Genomic DNA, 16,375 nt, shown 5'->3' on the forward strand with positions numbered 1-16,375 from the left:
ATTCCACGTGCTGTCGTTTATATTATATTGAAATAAAATCGTAGCGAAAAAGTATCTCGCATGCTTCGGTAGCGCAGTAGGTAGCGCGTAAGTCTCATAATCTTAAGGTCGTGAGTTCGATCCTCACCCGGAGCAATATTTTTCTTTTTATTCCCGTTATTTTAATAATAATGTTATTGTAAATGTTTATGGATATTTATGCAAATTCCCATTTTTATATACTACGAAGAGAAATTCATTTAAGCGTTTAATTGAGTTATAAATGAAGTAAAAACTTTATAAATCGTTTTACATATTTGCACATGTTATGAATATAAATGCATGAAATACGCAGTTCAGTGCACAAATAGTTTTACCTTGCTGAGAAATTCTACAAAATGACAGAATGAGGTAAATCTTTAAAGAAGTAAACAATGAAAATATATAAGTACAACAATATTTAATTTATATGTTTTAGAAAACTCTGTGCTTTCACATTGTATATAACATACGAAGGTATAAATTGAAGTATTTATTTTCGTCTCCTTCTACATTCGTTTGGATTTTTCTTCATCCAATACTCAACAGATCCTCTTGTCCGTATACCTAGCATAGCTGATTTAGAATATACATCACGCATAATAAATGGAGAATATCCAGCTATGTAATCATCTTGTAGAGGATCGTTTTTAGCGCGCGCTAGTCTCGTCGATCTTTGGTCAGGCACTGGTTGATCTTCACAAAGAATGGGATTGCTTGCATGTTTTCCACCTTTTGGCATTGGTAAAGAAAACTAAAAAATTAAAACCACCATTACACATAATACTACTCATGTCAGAGATATTAAAAAAAAAGTGAAAAGTGAATTGCTCACCCTTTTTCCTTTTTTTGAAATTGGTTTCCGGAAATTAATATGAATTTGTTGGTTTCCTTCATCGTCCAACGTGACAGCGACTTTTTTCAAAGTCCTATTACCACAAGCAGGACAAAAAACCTTTGTCATAACGCTAGTAGTCTTGTAACACGCGTAACACCTAAAAATAAACGTTTTCATTTGTTTGATTATCCGTCCATCCAACGCAACCACGTTCAGTCCAATTTGCTTCAGAACATTTTGCATAGCAAAATCCATTGTCAAACATGCAACAGTTGCAGGTTTCTCTTCTAGAAGTTCTGAATCAATTTCCTTTTTTACAACAGAAATGTTTTCTAGAATAAAATAAGATTTTATGCCCTTTACAGAACTGTTCTATGCATAGTATATTTCAAGAACATTAAACCATCTTACTGGGTGTAATCCATCCACTACCGTCATCATCATTATTATCTTCTTCATCATAATCATCATCGTCTTCATCACCTTCATACTCATTATATTCAGTATTATCTTGTTCATAATTAGAATCATCTTTAACTGGGGCAAGAATGTCGTCAACATTGTGTTCACTGTTATCTTTATCTTGAACTTTGAAGTTTGATGGTTCACAAGTTAACTTCAAAAATTTAGAAGATAAATCTTCTGTTCCTATTTGATCAGAATCTGCAGTTTCATAGTCTGATTCGGTAACAGAAGAATTGCTGTAATATGATTCAGATTCCTCCTCCTCACTGTCATCATTTTTTACTCTATTTTCCAATTTTACTTCTATATTCTTATCACCAAAATCTTCCGTGCACTCCTTTTCTTTTAATTGTTCAGAATCACCTTCCTCTCTACCCTCTTCTTCAACATCGTTCTACAAATTAGAAAATTTCAATTAATCACATTAAGTTCTTAAGATAATAATTGGGCAATATCATGAAAAATAACTATATATTTACCTTTTTTCCTGGCATATAAAAACCAGCTAATGGAGTACGAAGATCCTCAGCTTGGTTGATACTATAATCTATTGTTTTAGATACAAGTGGAACAGTTCTTAGATGATCTGTTCCTACTTTTTCATTTTCCAGTTGATATGTTAATGCAATTACTTTTATGTCAGTTGCAGACAAACTTGCGTAATCACCAGTCTTTTTTGCAAATTCTGTAACTGTAAATATAACATACAAATGATTATACTTTGCACTTGTGCCTATTAATTATACACGAATTAAAATATATTACCAAATTTAATGCTCTCAGGATGTGCACATTGTATTGCTAAATCATACGGCAAGACAACCAATCTTCTTAACTGCCTTTTGTTTGTCACTTCATTCACTACATCTTGTTCTGTTATTATGTTGACTCCAATGTCCTAAAGATAAATAACTTTTTATAATCATTACCATGTTACTACAGACACCATAATACTATTCAACTAGTTAAAATGATAGTTTCAACTTTCATAATGTAAATATAAAATTGATCAAATAACATAAAAAAAATAACAAATAATATGAGTTAATATTATTTGTACATAGAAATTACTTTACCTGTAAAGCTGCATTCCTGATGAATGCACTGGTATCAACAACCAAATATTGCACTTTCTTATTTTCATTCATGTTTACTGATTTTCATAAGGAATCTGTGCACAAGGCACGTGTTCTTTAAACTCTAAGCAATATAATTGCACCTATAACAATTAATTGTCAACGTTAGTGCGCGTATCCATGAACGTCGAAGCAACACAATAGGTAGCTACAATAGTGGCAGCAATAGCAGTTGTACTGGTGCGTGAAGCATGCGTAGCATACGCCGCGATAACTAACCTTCCGAACACAAAAATTGTGATTGGTTCATCGCTAGATAAGTATATACTGTAACCAGTTGTCACAATTCCAAATTACGTTCATTTACATACTTACGAGAATCAAATGAAATTTGTATTTTATTGGTCACAAAAAACATCTCAACCGTAAGAAAATTATGTGAGAATTCGAACGATTCTCAGTGTTTTACAACCATGGATATAGGAATAATATATTTCTATTTATGTCCATGTTTACAACGGCTGTTGAATGATCGAGAGTGTAGATCCGCCTGAGGATGTAATAAATTAAACCTTTCTGAAGACTCTGTCCTGGATTAGGGAAGCAAAGGTTGTTGCGATCGAGATTATTCGTGGACCAATCGTCAACGACACCCCTACAGATTCCATTGTTTGCATTTTTCTTATCCCGTGGAAATCAACGATATATATAGTAAATATATATATGTATAGAAAAATTTAATAACATTTACTACTTGTGATAATTTTTAATCCACATTTAATTGTTTAATGAAACGAGCTCAAGGATGCATGATGGCGCCATTTAGTAACAAGGATGAGGTACATAGAGATATACCATTTACAATTTTATCATTACGCTTTAAAACAATAAATTTTTATTAAAATCATCAGAAACGACAATTGTTAACAGTGATATTAAACTTCTCGTATAATAGACTGACTGTCAACTGGAATAAGAGATATGTTTGTATGCGTTTGATACTTATTGGCTCTGTCTTTTTCAGAATGCAAAAGATTGTTAATGTGTGTTGGGACGTTTTGTGTGCTTGAACTTGAATCGACGGTCACTGCCTGTCTTATTCCAAAAAAACTTCGTGCTACGCGATTAAAAGAAAGACGTTGAGATGTAACACAAACAATTTTATTAGGAGAACATGCAATCGGTTTGTGAAATTTGGTTCTTTGAAGTGTCACGCTTGTACGTTTACTGAAAAATTTTTTCAATCGACAACCAACAAAAAAATAACCTAGTGTTACACGATATTCCAATCCGCTAACTACATTTTTTTCGACAGACGCTGGAATGTTAGCCTTCCTGTGTGTACTCAAGAATAAAGCACAAAAATCATTCGAATTGTAGTAATATTGAGTAACGTTACAGGTTGTTGAACGTAATATAAAAATCGACGCAAAGAATCGAGTGTACTAATATACATACTTATACATAAATTCACGTTGCAATTGGAACCCACTAATATTCGTAATAACGGTAGAGGTGACGTTCAGTTATATAGACGACGACGAAGAAGACATTAACGGTAGTTCTAACAGCAACGTTAAAGATAATCGTAATAATGGAAACAACACCGATAACGTTGGTAATGATTTGACGATGATCGATTCGTATAAAATGGATCCTAACATTGTAGGTATATGCCTATGTTTATATGTAAGTAGAGCACTTCGTCGATGATACAGTAACGGTTCAGTTGTGAATAATGGGAAGTCCTAGAAGGCTATCCTTCGAACGCCTCCTCGGTGTAAGTGTTGCTACTTGTAACAATCGTCGTGCGTATTGATCGATTTCACTCGAGTCACGATGTTTTTTTTTTTCCTCGGTAGCATGTTGTATGTAAAACGTACAGTATATAGCTGGGGCTAATTATTGTATGTAGGTACAACTTAAAATTATAATCCGTAGCGAGTTCTGATCATGTGTCGAGACGTTCTCCGGTATACGAGTAAAAAACAGGCAGACAATTGGGTCCTTTACCGATAGATCGCGAAATTTGAGTAGCAGGAAAATTGGGGGCAGAAACTCATCGAAGTTCGCTGGAAAAACCGATAGTGTAAACCGTAAAGATTGCATCGACAATGGCAACAATTACGTCCAGTTCCGTACGTTAACTTAATTAACTACGCACAAGTCGCTGAGAAATGATCAGGACGTACGTCAAAAATTCGAAGCGAATAAAAAACAAAAATTGAGATTTATTTTTTAGTTAATTTTTCATAGATTTGAAATTCTGATTAAAATAGTAAAATAAACATTGTTCGTATCGTCTTAATAATTAATGCGATTCAACAGCTTGCGTGTCGGAAGAACCTACGATTATACACACCTGTTGTACAAACGTGAAATTTTCCGAAAGAATAATTGCAAATCTGGGAGAAATGTGGTTCGCCTTACGTTTAAAGGGGGGGGGGGGCAGCACGCTGTATTATGATGAATCATCATTCCTGAAAACTGTTATTGAACAAAACAAAAAAAAAAAAACTATCGTCTGATCGAGACTGGTCGTTCGTAGATCCTTACATCCTAATTTATATACATCGGTCGCGTGTACGCTTAAGGCGCATGCACCGTATTACATAATGTTTTTAACCTTCGATTGAATTTAAACAATATATTACAGAATTTACGATACGGCTATGTACACGTTAACGGTAGGTTCGACGTGTGATTTAAGGCGTTTGTTACACCGCCGCTTTGGTATTTACAAGTAATGCCTATGCGTCGGAATTGTTTTGATACACCAACCTGTGAAACGGGCTAATCTCTGCGTATTATCATATTAATAATACACGGAAAATACCAAATGTCTTCGTTTGGTACGAGAATCCGACCAATATGAATCTCTGATCATTCATCGAGTCTCGATTTAAGAGTTTCCCACCGGAATTTCTCGAAATTCGGTCGCAGCTTTCATCAGACCGGTGAGAAGCCTGGGCGATAAGAGCTTTGGCCTATCAAATTGATGGTTGACTTTGTAAGTCGATTGCGTCTTATCGTGTGTATTAAAAAGCTTCAGTTTCACTTCGTCGTGAAAGAAGGCTCTTCTTTCACGCCCATGGGCAGTTCTTAATCAATCGAATCCGAGGGGCCCTGACCCCAACGTGACTTTACTCTTTGCATTTTATTGGAAGGACACGAAGAAGCGGCGGTGGCGGCAGCGGTGGCACTGTCATCGTTCATCTTCCTTTTGACGCTCAATATTATACCACTTTTCGGAACGAACTTTGAACGAAACGATGTCGTCCTAGCCATATTACCTTCTACATTTGGGGGTGTGGATGGGAATGGGGGGAAATCCTCGTCTTCGAGGCCAGGGGGTTTTGGCTGCTCGGGGGCCAAGTTACGTTTGAACGGTTCTGGGTAAGGGCTTTTATATGTAGTTCCCTCGTGAGGAGGATCTGTTACCGAAACTAAACCCGTGAGATTCGTAGACATTGAAATTATCGCTGGGGAGGGACTCGCCGCGATCGTTGGAAGTTTTGGAGTTGTGGATATAATCGGCTGAATGGGATGGTCGGTCGTTATGCCTCCTTGTGACGCTGTTGCGCTCGTGGCAGCCGCTACGGCTGCAACAGCGGCCAGTTCTTCTTCCGCTTTTTTAATTAAATCCAAATCGCTTAAAGAACTCAATGTACTCTTATTTTCTTTCTCCTTCGAGATAGACTCTCGTTGACCAGTCGACTCGAATGAAGAACTTTCGGAATCGAAGTTATTCGATCCGCTGATCGAAAGCTTCGCAGGGGATGCTGAGGAATACTTTTCTGAATTCTGGTAGCCCGACGAGTTGACAGTGGTTAAGAAAGTAGCACTAGGCTTCGACGGTAAATACGGATCTACTTTGGAGCTCTCTTGTCGCTTCACGTTCGCCAGAATCTCTTGTAGATTCGGTGGTATCGTTATATTCGATACTTTGTCCAGAATCGGTTGTGTGAATTTCGAAATACCAGACGGCGGTGGTGGTGTGAATGATCTTGTGTCTGGGGGGCTGTAAGCTTCCTCGCACTCGTCGCTGACCGGTGGGTCCAGCCCTAGGCCCTGAAATAAACGAAAACAAACATTCAAACATTTATAAGTACAACAGGAGCAATAAGGTTCATAAATAGTGTTTTGCACTGACGTTCTTTTCTTCTCGTTAATTTTGCTTTTTTCACTTCGTGATACAATATACTATATACATATATTATGGACATATATATAGAATATATATGTGTATATATATATATAGATGTATGTATATAGAATATAACGTATACACGCTTTTACAGAGCGCAAGAAAAATAGCGTTCACGTGCATGTAGTGCCCCAGTTGGTTGCATGGACAGAAATATATGCATGCATCGCAAACCACTTTGAATGCAGAACGTTAGAATCTTCAATTTTCGTCACTAATGACATACTTGGTTCTCTCCAAACTGAATTATTTCACCTTCTTTCGATACATAAGTTTGCCATTGAACCCAGAATGCTGAGCCCACTGAATGAGAAAGGGTATCCTTGAGTATGAGTGGGAATGAAGCTGATATTCACAAATCTGTACTTTGCGTTCTTGTCTGGCTACGCGTTTCGCAATGAGCACAAATCGTCGAACACAAATGGAATTTAATCAATTTACCTGATGAATATTTTTAAACGTAGGTATCTGTGCTATAATAATGTTGCAATATGTTGCAACGGAGACATAGTTGAAATACGGGAGAAGAATCGAAGGAGAACCAGTATTCGTATGAAGCAAGAATCTGAACAGCTCGAGGATAGGGGATAGGATATCGTAGGTGAATTGAAATCAATTTTATTTACAATGGGGCAATAGGAGAAACAATAACAATCGATGTCGTAAGAGATAAATCTTGTTAAAATTCTCACCGGCAAAGTAGACGTTGATTCGCCGAGAAACGAAGAACTAATGCTTTGTATTTGTTGCTTCTGTTCTTCGATTTGCCGATTTAATTCCTCCATTTTCCGTTGAAGCTCGTTAGAATTTTTACTGGAAGAAATAATACCGTTATCAACTGTCGGCCCGTCGACTCCGCCAATTGCCATTGATATTGACGATATGTTGGTCGTGGTAGCAGAGGAAGTTGTGGAAGCGGTTCGTAAGTCAAGATCAATCTGTTCCTCGTCCATTTGACCGGGGCTGTAGGGCTCGTCGCCGTCGTCGTCGATCGGTACTTTACCAGGCGAGGAAGTCAGGTCGATCTTCGACGACAATTCCGGAACGATTTTGCATATAGCCGCGGTGTCGAGTATTGAGCTTCTCGACATCCCAATGTGCGCTTTGTTCAACGTATCGAGAGTGGTCTGCGTGACAGGATGTTGCTTCTCCTTCGCAGAGTCCATTGCAGCTTTGTGATAGATACTGGTGACCGTTGCGATGGTGGGCGAGGCAGATGAAGCAGCAACAATTGGAGTTGTTGTAGCCGTAATCGTACCTCCGACCATTGTCGTCGCATTAGAACTACTTGCCTTGTCTTTCGAACCGCCAACCAACGGCGGAGTGTAACTTCGATCAGTGTCCTTTTTCGCCAGTTTCATCGGTATAGTGTTCGAGGAGATGCCGGCAAATCGTTTCCTCTTGTTACGAACGATTATTCCTAGCAGAAGATGCGGCCTGTGCTCTTCGAAACCGGGACCGTTTAAAGGTAACAGAACCGGTGGTATTGTGCTCTGGCTCGAAAAAGGCATTATATAAAAGTCCTTGATGTTCTTCGATACATTTCCAACAACTCCGAGTCGACTTCTGCTGTTCAAATAACTATAGAGAGTTATATACGGAATTTTTTCCTCGTCGTTGGCCGCGGTAAGACGAATCACTAAAATTTCTTTCGAGCCGGTTTTCTTCATCTTCGAGATGTAATCCCAAACAGTTTCGTGGCTTATCCTACCAACAACGTCCACCGTATCCGGCAAATCGTCCATCAAATCTTTCGCATGACCGCTGACTTCCTGCGCGGTGATGAAAAATTTTGCAACGTCCACCATGTTAACGAAGCCTCTCCAGACTGTCTGCCATCCGCCCCCTTTCGATGCGTCCCTTTCGACGGTACTCGGCTCCTGTTCCCTATCCCTGTCGATTTCGTCGTTAATGTCTGGCGTTTTTATCGTGACGGTCGAAGTTGGCTCCCTATCGGATACGTCGGAATCATTCCCGTCAATTGTATTAGTGGTGGCCTCATCCTCGATGTGTCGCCAAAGACGATCTTCGATCGACTTCTCTGTCGATGCTCCGGCTAAACCAGCGAGGTCATCTTTCTTCTCTGTGTCCCTCTTCTTGTCCTCCTCCTTTTTATCAGCTTCCTTCGATTCGGCGAAATACATGAACCCACCAACGCTACGATTCCTGAAGTTGTTCTCGCTACCTTTGTGTCGTTCGCGTTCCTTTTCCCTATCTTTCTCTTTCTCTTTCTGCTTACTCCTATCTTTGCCGCCTCTTTCACGAACCTTCGATCTGTCACGATCCCTGGTTCTCGAACGATCACGCTCCTTCTCTTTTTCACGTTTGCTATCCTTTTCCCGAGATTTTCTTTCCCTGCTTTTCTCTCTGGTTTTGCTGCGCTCTCTGTCATCCCTACCATGCTTATGTCTGTTTCTGCTGGTACTTCTGTCACGTCTGCCAACCCCTTTCGAACGACTATTCTCTTTCTCCCTTCCCCTCTCCTTCTCTTTCACCTTCTCGCGGCCCCTCTCTTTCTCCTTTTCTTTCTCTTTCCTTCTCTTCTCATCGAAACCTTTCAATTTCTTCGTATCGTCCTTCATTCTCGATCGTTCCTCCTCATTCGTTTTTTCACTCTCCTTCTCCGCGTCATCCACCGTTGATGTTATACTGTCCGCGCTATTCAATGCAGTTACAATGTCTTGCACGGGAGTTTTAGGATCGACGTGATCGATGCCCCCGTCGTTCTCAATAATTTGTTCACCCTTGTGTGTTTTCACAACGATAGACTTCGCCTGCGCCATTAAATCTAACTCGTTTTTCTTGATCATTTCCAGCTGATGCTTCGTTTCCTTTTCTCGCCACTCGGCCAATTCCTGGCTGGCCATTTCATCGGGACTTAGTTTTACCACCGCGTCGGGAGTTAACGATCTGTCGGCTATTTTTCTAAATAACGTCAAGTTTTTCGTATCTTTTATGTTGAACACCAGACTTCTGTATTTAGCTTTGTACTTTGCTCCGGTATCTTTGAAGTATTTATACATCTCTAATTCGATGTTGAAGGCCAGTTCTGCGATTTCTTCGTCGCTTAGCTTCAAATCTTCGGTTTCTTTTATACGACTTGATAATAATTCCGTTAATGTTTTTCTTATATTTAATCGTATAGGTTCGGTTTCGGGTTTCTTCACTGGCATTGGCTTTACTGGCTGTTTCGACTGTACAGCTGGTTGTTTCGCTTCTTGTTTCTTTACAGTTTGCAACTGTTTTGGCGATGGCGCACCCTGTTGCTTTAATTGTGCCGGAGTTGTTGGTTTTGGTACCGTTGTTTTCAGTATCAAAGGGCCTCTACTTGTTTGAGCGAGTAACGTTTGCTTCATTTGTACTGGTTTTGTATTCGTCACTTGTATTTGTTGCTGTTGATGCTGCTGCTGTTGCTGATGATGTCCGGTAGAAATTACTGTATATTTTTTATTTCCCGCCGTTAAAATCATTTGCTTCGAACCTGGTACCTTCGCGTACGTCATCTTCGGAGGAATATTTTGTGTTTTTCCAGGTGGTAACAGCGTGGATTTCACCTTAAATTAGGGTTTTATTTAATAATGTTTATCATGAATGACAAAACCGTGAAAATACACGAAACGATCAGAAATAATTAAACAGTCAAATATACGTACGGTCTTGCTAGGCAATTGTGTATGAATCGTTGTAGTAATTGTTTTCCCTATCTGCAACGTACTGAGATTATTCGCCCCAACCACCTCGAACGTTGGGTTTTCTTTTAACCACGTACGCAAATTTGATCTCGTCGGTGCATCGACACCTGAAACAGCCGTATTTCTACAACGATTGTCGCTGTATACTACAAACAGTCAAGTAAAACGAACTCGAAATATTTTCCTATCCATCTATATCGCGAACGAAAAGTATAATTGTGTTTTGTGAACAGTGTTGACTCACCACTCAACACCTTTCCGGTTTTCCTTTCGAAAACTATAACTCTAGCTTCAGGTTTAGTCTTCGTGGATGTATCGAACGGCAACATCCTCGTTGTTCCTTTTGGGCTTGCCGTTGATCCCGCCGCTGGTGGTTTATCTTTGGTGAGTGTTTCTTGGGCGTGCGCGAGTATACAAGCGTCGGAACAATAAATGCTAGAATTTCGTGCTTCTTTCTTACAAACAACGCATTGCATACTGCTGGAATATTGAACACTGCCGTAATCGGAATCAGACGGAATCAAAGACAAAGTTTCACCGACAACCGACGCCTGATTGGAAGATGCAAGACTCTTTACAGCGATAGTATTGTCGGCTACAACACTGGATTGAATTCGTTGCTTTGCAGGTGCACTGGGCGCGTTCGTCTTAGTTTTAATTTCTTCGTCCTTCTTCTTTAAGCAATTTGGACAAACCCATTCAATTCCTTTCTCTTCCATTTGTTGACCTAAACGAAATATGCAAGAAAATATGATTTGTAAAAATATTTTCTTTTTGACAGTCGTGCAAACTGTGTTTCAGTCTTACCCATAGCTTTGCTAACATGTACGCATTTCCCGTGAAACCAATCCTCGCACACGTCGCAACAAATCATAAAACGATTGTTATGCGGTCGTTTGCATATACACCATAGCCTGTCAGGATCATCTTCTGAGTCTGAATTATCCTCCTCCTCTTCCTCCACATCCTCGTCTCCGTCCTCGTCTTCCTCCTCTATCACTCCATCCGGCTTCTGTTGTTCGTCATCCTCCTCTTCCTCCTCCTCCTCGCCCATCTGACCACCTTCCTCTTCCTCCTCATCCACATCTTCCTCGTCTTCAATTATATCCTCAGTTTCATTTTCTTCATCTTGTTCTATAACGTTCGAGTGTGTTTCGTTTTTGAGCGTTTGCGCTGATCTTTGCTGTACTGTTTGCACACTGTAAACATCAGCACGTGTACAATGTAACTTTCTGATAGACTCAGATTTCAATTTTATTGGTCAACTTCGTTTACTCACCTGAACTTTTCCGTTTGTTTCACGGGCTCCGCGCTTCTCTGAGCAGGTTCGACCTTTTCTTGCAACCGTTTACTTCTAGTAGCTGGTGCCTCGATAGGAGGCAACGTGATTATTCTACCACCACGAATAATTTGAATAGGTTCCTTCTCATCTTTCGTGGATTTTTTTACAGACTCCCGTGCTACGCTTGCCGTGGGTGTTGTTACAATGGGCGAAGCACTCGCTACAGCTGCCGCCATTACTGTCGTCGAAGTATCCAATGGTTTTACCGTTTCTTGATCAGATGTGAGCAAGGACGGAACAAGCACATTGTTCGCGGGCAATGACTCGGACGTTGCACCTCTCTCTTGTTCGACAAGTGCGCCCTGCGGTATTGTATAAAAATAAAGAAAGGGAAAGACGAAATTAAAAAAGCGTGTAGGAATAATTAGCGTGCAATTTTGTGTGAACCAAAAAAATTCTTATACATGATCAGCCAAGACGACTCCAAGTTCGTCTTGTAACATAAGCGCTTCTGCAAGTAGTTCCTCCTCGTTTTTACTGGCCTCCATTTCCAACGTAGCCAGCAAATGTTCCTCGCCTTCTATGCCGCCTACAAAATTCGTTGCATTAATGTGTATTAGATTATGGTTTGCACTGAATTATACGGGAAACAAAGGACAAAGGTTTCACTTCGGAATTCACCTGAATCTAAAGTAGACTGTAACTCCTCTGGCGCATTAGTTTTTATATCCGGTTTAGGTTCCTCCTCGTTACTATGATGTGCCAATGCATCATCATTTTCTCCTTTCTCCACGTGTACGTGAGACTCTGAATGAATAATTCGTTCAGATTGCGAAGAGCCACTGATGCCTTTTATCAGAATATTAAAAGGTCAATTAGGCATTGCAACGATCGAGAAATGAATGTTTGAGTATGGAAACGTACTTGAGCGGCTAGATGACGAAGACGATGATGTAGAAACTTGGCTCGTTGTCGCAAAAGAACTCGTAGCGCCTGTGGTGGTAGTGTTTATAGTTGGAGTCGTGGAAATTAAGGATGTCACTATATTTTCTTGAATTTTTGTCGTATCTCCGTTTGAACCGACTCTACGAATAATGTCGGGAGTCGAGAAAAGCGCAGGCCCTAGACTGTCCACCATATACGCCGGTGATTTACGGGTTTCTTTTTTTGGGTGTTTTTTTGTACCTGAAACGAAATTATCGATCAAAATTATCGAACTACGTAAGTAGTCGACACGATCCTGTCAACTAACCGTCCAAAACTTTGCACTCAGCAGCTTTGCCAGACTCGATTTCGGATTTGGTAATCACTTCGAAACTCTCAGATTTCTTTTTCTCTTTTTTCACGTCGCAAGGCTTTATTTTTGATATGCTACCAGGTGAAGTTATTTTTATTGACTGCTGCTGTTGTTGTGGTTGTTGTTGTTGTTGCGGCTGTTGTTGTACGTACGGTGTTTGGTTTTGACTCACGGTCGACTGTTGTGTAGATAGAACTTGGGGTAGCGTACTTTTCATCTGAGTGATCGGTACGTTCGAAGTTATAGCTTTAGTTGTGATCGGTACTTGAAGCAATTTGCCGTCTTTGGTGGCAAAAATTTTCGTCCCAGTTTGACTGATAAATTTTCCTTTGGGAAACATCACCTGTTTTTTCGAGTCTACGCTTCTGAGATCGTTCGATTTCATAAGTACTTGTTTTTGAACAAAAGTAACTTTCGGACTGTTCTTTCCTTGCCCCGGCTTTGTAAGAATCATATCACCTTTAATCATATTGGCATTAATCAAATTGGCTTTCACTTGATTTGTCGTTTGCAACGGTTTTTCGAACGCAAGCGGTGTATCCTCGTTCGTGACTGTTGCGGATGATTCAACGCGTTGCGATTCTTCCTTTTTTCTCCCAACAATGGATTTATACTGTCTTTTACCTCTGACGACAGTAAATCCTCCTAATAATGAAAGCAAAATAAGCTCCAGATGTATCATAACGAAGCAGATCTTGTTTTGTGGAATATTGACTACAATTGAACAATACCTATTAAATGCGCTAACGTCTTACCAGATTTTTCATCTTTCTCCGGGCTCTTCATAGCATTTACTGCTGCAGCCATTTCCATGTCTAATCTACGAACTTGTTCTATATCCATTTGTTTATTCGAACCTCGTTTACGAGTGGCCGCCATACTTCCTCCTCTAGTAGTAAGACCTTTTCTACCACCTCTGGCTCTTATACCGCCTCTTCTAGGTCCCCGAGGTCCAAAATCAGAATCGTTGTCTGACGGTGGTTCCGACTCGGACGATTCGGTAGACGACGATGTTGGTTCGTCTTCATCCTCATCGTTGGACCTTCCTTGATCTGATAGAACACAAAAATTTGAGACTCGTTATCAATATGGAATTTTGTGTAAACTATAACACGAAAATAAAAAGTATATCTAATGCAACTGATCGATTTATATAATTTTCGTAATTACGTCGTCCGAGTCCCTGGTGTATCGTCCCTGTTAAATTTCTAGAGGCCGATTGTCCCGTAGACTTTGGTGTAGTTGTTATATTGGCAGATGGTCTTGAGTTGTTGCACGCCGTTATAGAAGAAGCCGGTGAGACATTCTTCCGTGGACGACCTACGGGTTTACCCTGCAAGAAATACCACAACGATTGGATGTCATATTTAAGTGTAACATCGGATATGCGTAATTCAGAATGTGTACACACAGTTTTTATGATGCTCTTTGGCTTGGTTGTGACTGTGCTATCCGTGTCTCCAACAGGTGACACTGTATTGGGTGTACCATGACCAGGAGAAGGTTGATGACCATACTGCACGTTATCACTGGATGTTGGAGAATCAGTGGTAGGCAAAGGATCTCTCGGTTTTGGATCAGATGGTGATAATCGGCTAGTGTAGCAATGATCCAGTTCTACGCTATACCGTATAGAGTTCTGCTGTTCTTCCACTGTTAACATATCTGTAAAATTAAATTATTTGCCAAATAATAAAAGCAAACATAACATTGCAATTTACAACGTTTATAATTAGTTAGAGATAAAAACTGAAGGATGGCATTACCGAGCATCGCAGTAACATTTTCTCCAAGAATTTGTTTTGCTTCTTCGCTTTGTAAAGCTGTCTCTAATCTTTCCAGTTGTTCCGGGTCCATCTCCATAAAAGGATCAACCAAACTATTAGTGTCTGTGGCTGAGCCACCTGAAGTTACAGTAGTGGATGTAAAAGGTGGAGGGTCCACGGTCAAAGTTATATCTCCATTCCCTGTGTCTGTTTCAGCTGGTCCAACTCTTACAACGCTAACATTAGCATTGGACTGATTCACTGCAAACAAAATGCCACTGAATAATGCATTGGATATCATAAGAAACACAACTGAACAACCAATCAAACTTACTGATCAAACTCTGTAAAGTCTCTTGATCGACAGATATTGTACCATCATCATTGACAACAATGATCAAAGTGTCATCCTTCTTCTCTGATCCACTCTCTTGTGGCTCAATGACATACGAACTGGACATCTTTTTTAATCTAAACCAAAGATGACTGTGAACATTTTTAATTGGACTGTTACAGTTTAGGTAAAAATCCATACATAGATCCTAAATAGATTATATCCAGAAAAAGAAAGATCTACAAATGCCTCTGTCAGAGTTGTATTGCTTTCCGTAAGATCGTTGAGTGTATTGAAAAGTATGGTAAGTATCCGATTAGACAGGCTTTAGGTATGTATAAAGTAAAAACTGCTACTACATGACACAAGCCGGGTAAGGCTTGGACACGAGTTAGATTATACAAATTGATTTCCCTTCAGGAAATCACACGAAAAATTATTAGTCGGTGGAACGACGAAACGCAACAACGTGTCATATTCAGCAGTTATCGTTCACGTTTATCGCGCTATTACCTATTATATGTACGTGTGCAGAACACAGGAGACTTTAAAGACCGCGAACGTTACGCGAACTGTTACAGACACAGAATTCCATCGATGTCGGTCGATTGTAAGAAAGTTAAATATAAAACACTTTTCGGACCACACTTCCTCAGAAACATAACGTTCACGGTCAAGTAAACAGTACCGCCAAGAAGAGAAAAACCGCCATTTTGTTTCAGCCAGCCAAGTAATGTTTCCCGAGAGTTTACGCTCACCCGTCGTTGTTTCCGTTGTTACAGAGCTACTCGTACGGAACTGAATTCGTATAAAACTTCTTCCGCGGAATCTTCATGAAAACAACGTATATCGCGGGAAAAGGTAAATTCTCTTTAACGATACATCGTGCAACGAATGCACTTGCTCCTTCCTGCACACACTAAGACGCTGCGCGCTTTACGTTGCGCAACAGCAAGAAGAGCTATGTAGGTGGTAGCGCTGCGAAGCGCTAAACACTAACGAACGAAACACGGACAGTTGTAATGTAACCGGCAGTCGGCGTTGAAAATTGTGTGTAATCGTATTTTCAATTCTTCGTCGTATTTATCAATAATGCATCGACAAAATGACACATCTCAATGATATACTCATTAATGTTTATAGTTAATGAACTAGATATGTTTGATATCTGAAAAATTCTTCTGTTTTATTTTTTATTAGATTCCTTGATTTCTTCCACTTTTTGCTCGAGAACAAGTATTTTTTACTGTTAAAGCATCACACGTTATATACAAGTACATACAAATTATTAAATTATCGTCACAAAGGTGAATACAGATTACTTTTAACTGCAACGACGTTGCTGTTGCGAAGAAATTCGCCTCCGTATCCCAAAATATTTTTCAAACGATTTTAACGAA

The 16,375-nt window shown here is 39.7% G+C and overlaps 2 protein-coding genes and 1 non-coding gene across 3 annotated transcripts; 1 reads left to right on the forward strand and 2 right to left on the reverse strand.

The window, feature by feature from the left end:
• Nucleotides 1-62: 62 nt before the first annotated feature.
• Trnam-cau lies at nucleotides 63-135 on the forward strand. The gene has a single exon. It is a non-coding gene; the product is annotated as a tRNA-Met (tRNA).
• Nucleotides 136-422: 287 nt separating this feature from the next.
• LOC107193544 (RNA-binding protein NOB1) lies at nucleotides 423-2,595 on the reverse strand. Its single transcript, XM_015583012.1, has 6 exons — nucleotides 2,398-2,595; nucleotides 2,087-2,219; nucleotides 1,801-2,012; nucleotides 1,268-1,715; nucleotides 854-1,188; nucleotides 423-772 (listed from the first exon to the last, which is right to left on the reverse strand). Exons 1-6 carry the CDS (start codon nucleotides 2,467-2,469, stop codon nucleotides 512-514), a joined length of 1,461 nt encoding a protein of 486 aa, XP_015438498.1. The 5' UTR covers nucleotides 2,470-2,595; the 3' UTR covers nucleotides 423-511.
• A 1,597-nt stretch (nucleotides 2,596-4,192) lies between these two features.
• Nucleotides 4,193-15,880, reverse strand: LOC107193614. Its single transcript, XM_015583095.1, has 16 exons — nucleotides 15,734-15,880; nucleotides 14,976-15,112; nucleotides 14,642-14,902; nucleotides 14,287-14,540; nucleotides 14,046-14,208; nucleotides 13,631-13,927; nucleotides 12,831-13,520; nucleotides 12,503-12,763; nucleotides 12,260-12,427; nucleotides 12,043-12,167; nucleotides 11,576-11,940; nucleotides 11,104-11,495; nucleotides 10,541-11,023; nucleotides 10,258-10,403; nucleotides 7,297-10,158; nucleotides 4,193-6,468 (listed from the first exon to the last, which is right to left on the reverse strand). The coding sequence occupies exons 2-16, from the start codon at nucleotides 15,100-15,102 to the stop codon at nucleotides 5,500-5,502; spliced, it is 7,563 nt and encodes a 2,520-aa protein (XP_015438581.1). The 5' UTR covers nucleotides 15,103-15,112; nucleotides 15,734-15,880; the 3' UTR covers nucleotides 4,193-5,499.
• Nucleotides 15,881-16,375: the final 495 nt, after the last annotated feature.

The sequence above is a fragment of the Dufourea novaeangliae genome, unplaced genomic scaffold, assembly GCF_001272555.1.
Source record: "Dufourea novaeangliae isolate 0120121106 unplaced genomic scaffold, ASM127255v1 scaffold6, whole genome shotgun sequence".
Taxonomy (NCBI): Eukaryota; Metazoa; Arthropoda; class Insecta; order Hymenoptera; family Halictidae; genus Dufourea; species Dufourea novaeangliae.

What these genes read in the sequence shown, in the direction of transcription:
- LOC107193614 (XM_015583095.1), bottom strand. Translation starts at nt 15,102, where the DNA reads ATGTCCAGTTCGTATGTCATTGAGCCACAAGAGAGTGGATCAGAGAAG. An exon ending in AAATGTTACTGCGATGCTCG is followed by an intron (nt 14,541 to 14,641) that starts GTAATGCCATCC and finishes TTAATTTTACAG; the next exon opens with ATATGTTAACAGTGGAAGAA. An exon ending in GGAGAAAGATGAAAAATCTG is followed by an intron (nt 13,521 to 13,630) that starts GTAAGACGTTAG and finishes TTTCATTATTAG; the next exon opens with GAGGATTTACTGTCGTCAGA.
- LOC107193544 (XM_015583012.1), bottom strand. Translation starts at nt 2,469, where the DNA reads ATGAATGAAAATAAGAAAGTGCAATATTTGGTTGTTGATACCAGTGCA. An exon ending in TCCTGAGAGCATTAAATTTG is followed by an intron (nt 2,013 to 2,086) that starts GTAATATATTTT and finishes TTATATTTACAG; the next exon opens with TTACAGAATTTGCAAAAAAG. An exon ending in TTTCAAAAAAAGGAAAAAGG is followed by an intron (nt 773 to 853) that starts GTGAGCAATTCA and finishes TTAATTTTTTAG; the next exon opens with TTTTCTTTACCAATGCCAAA.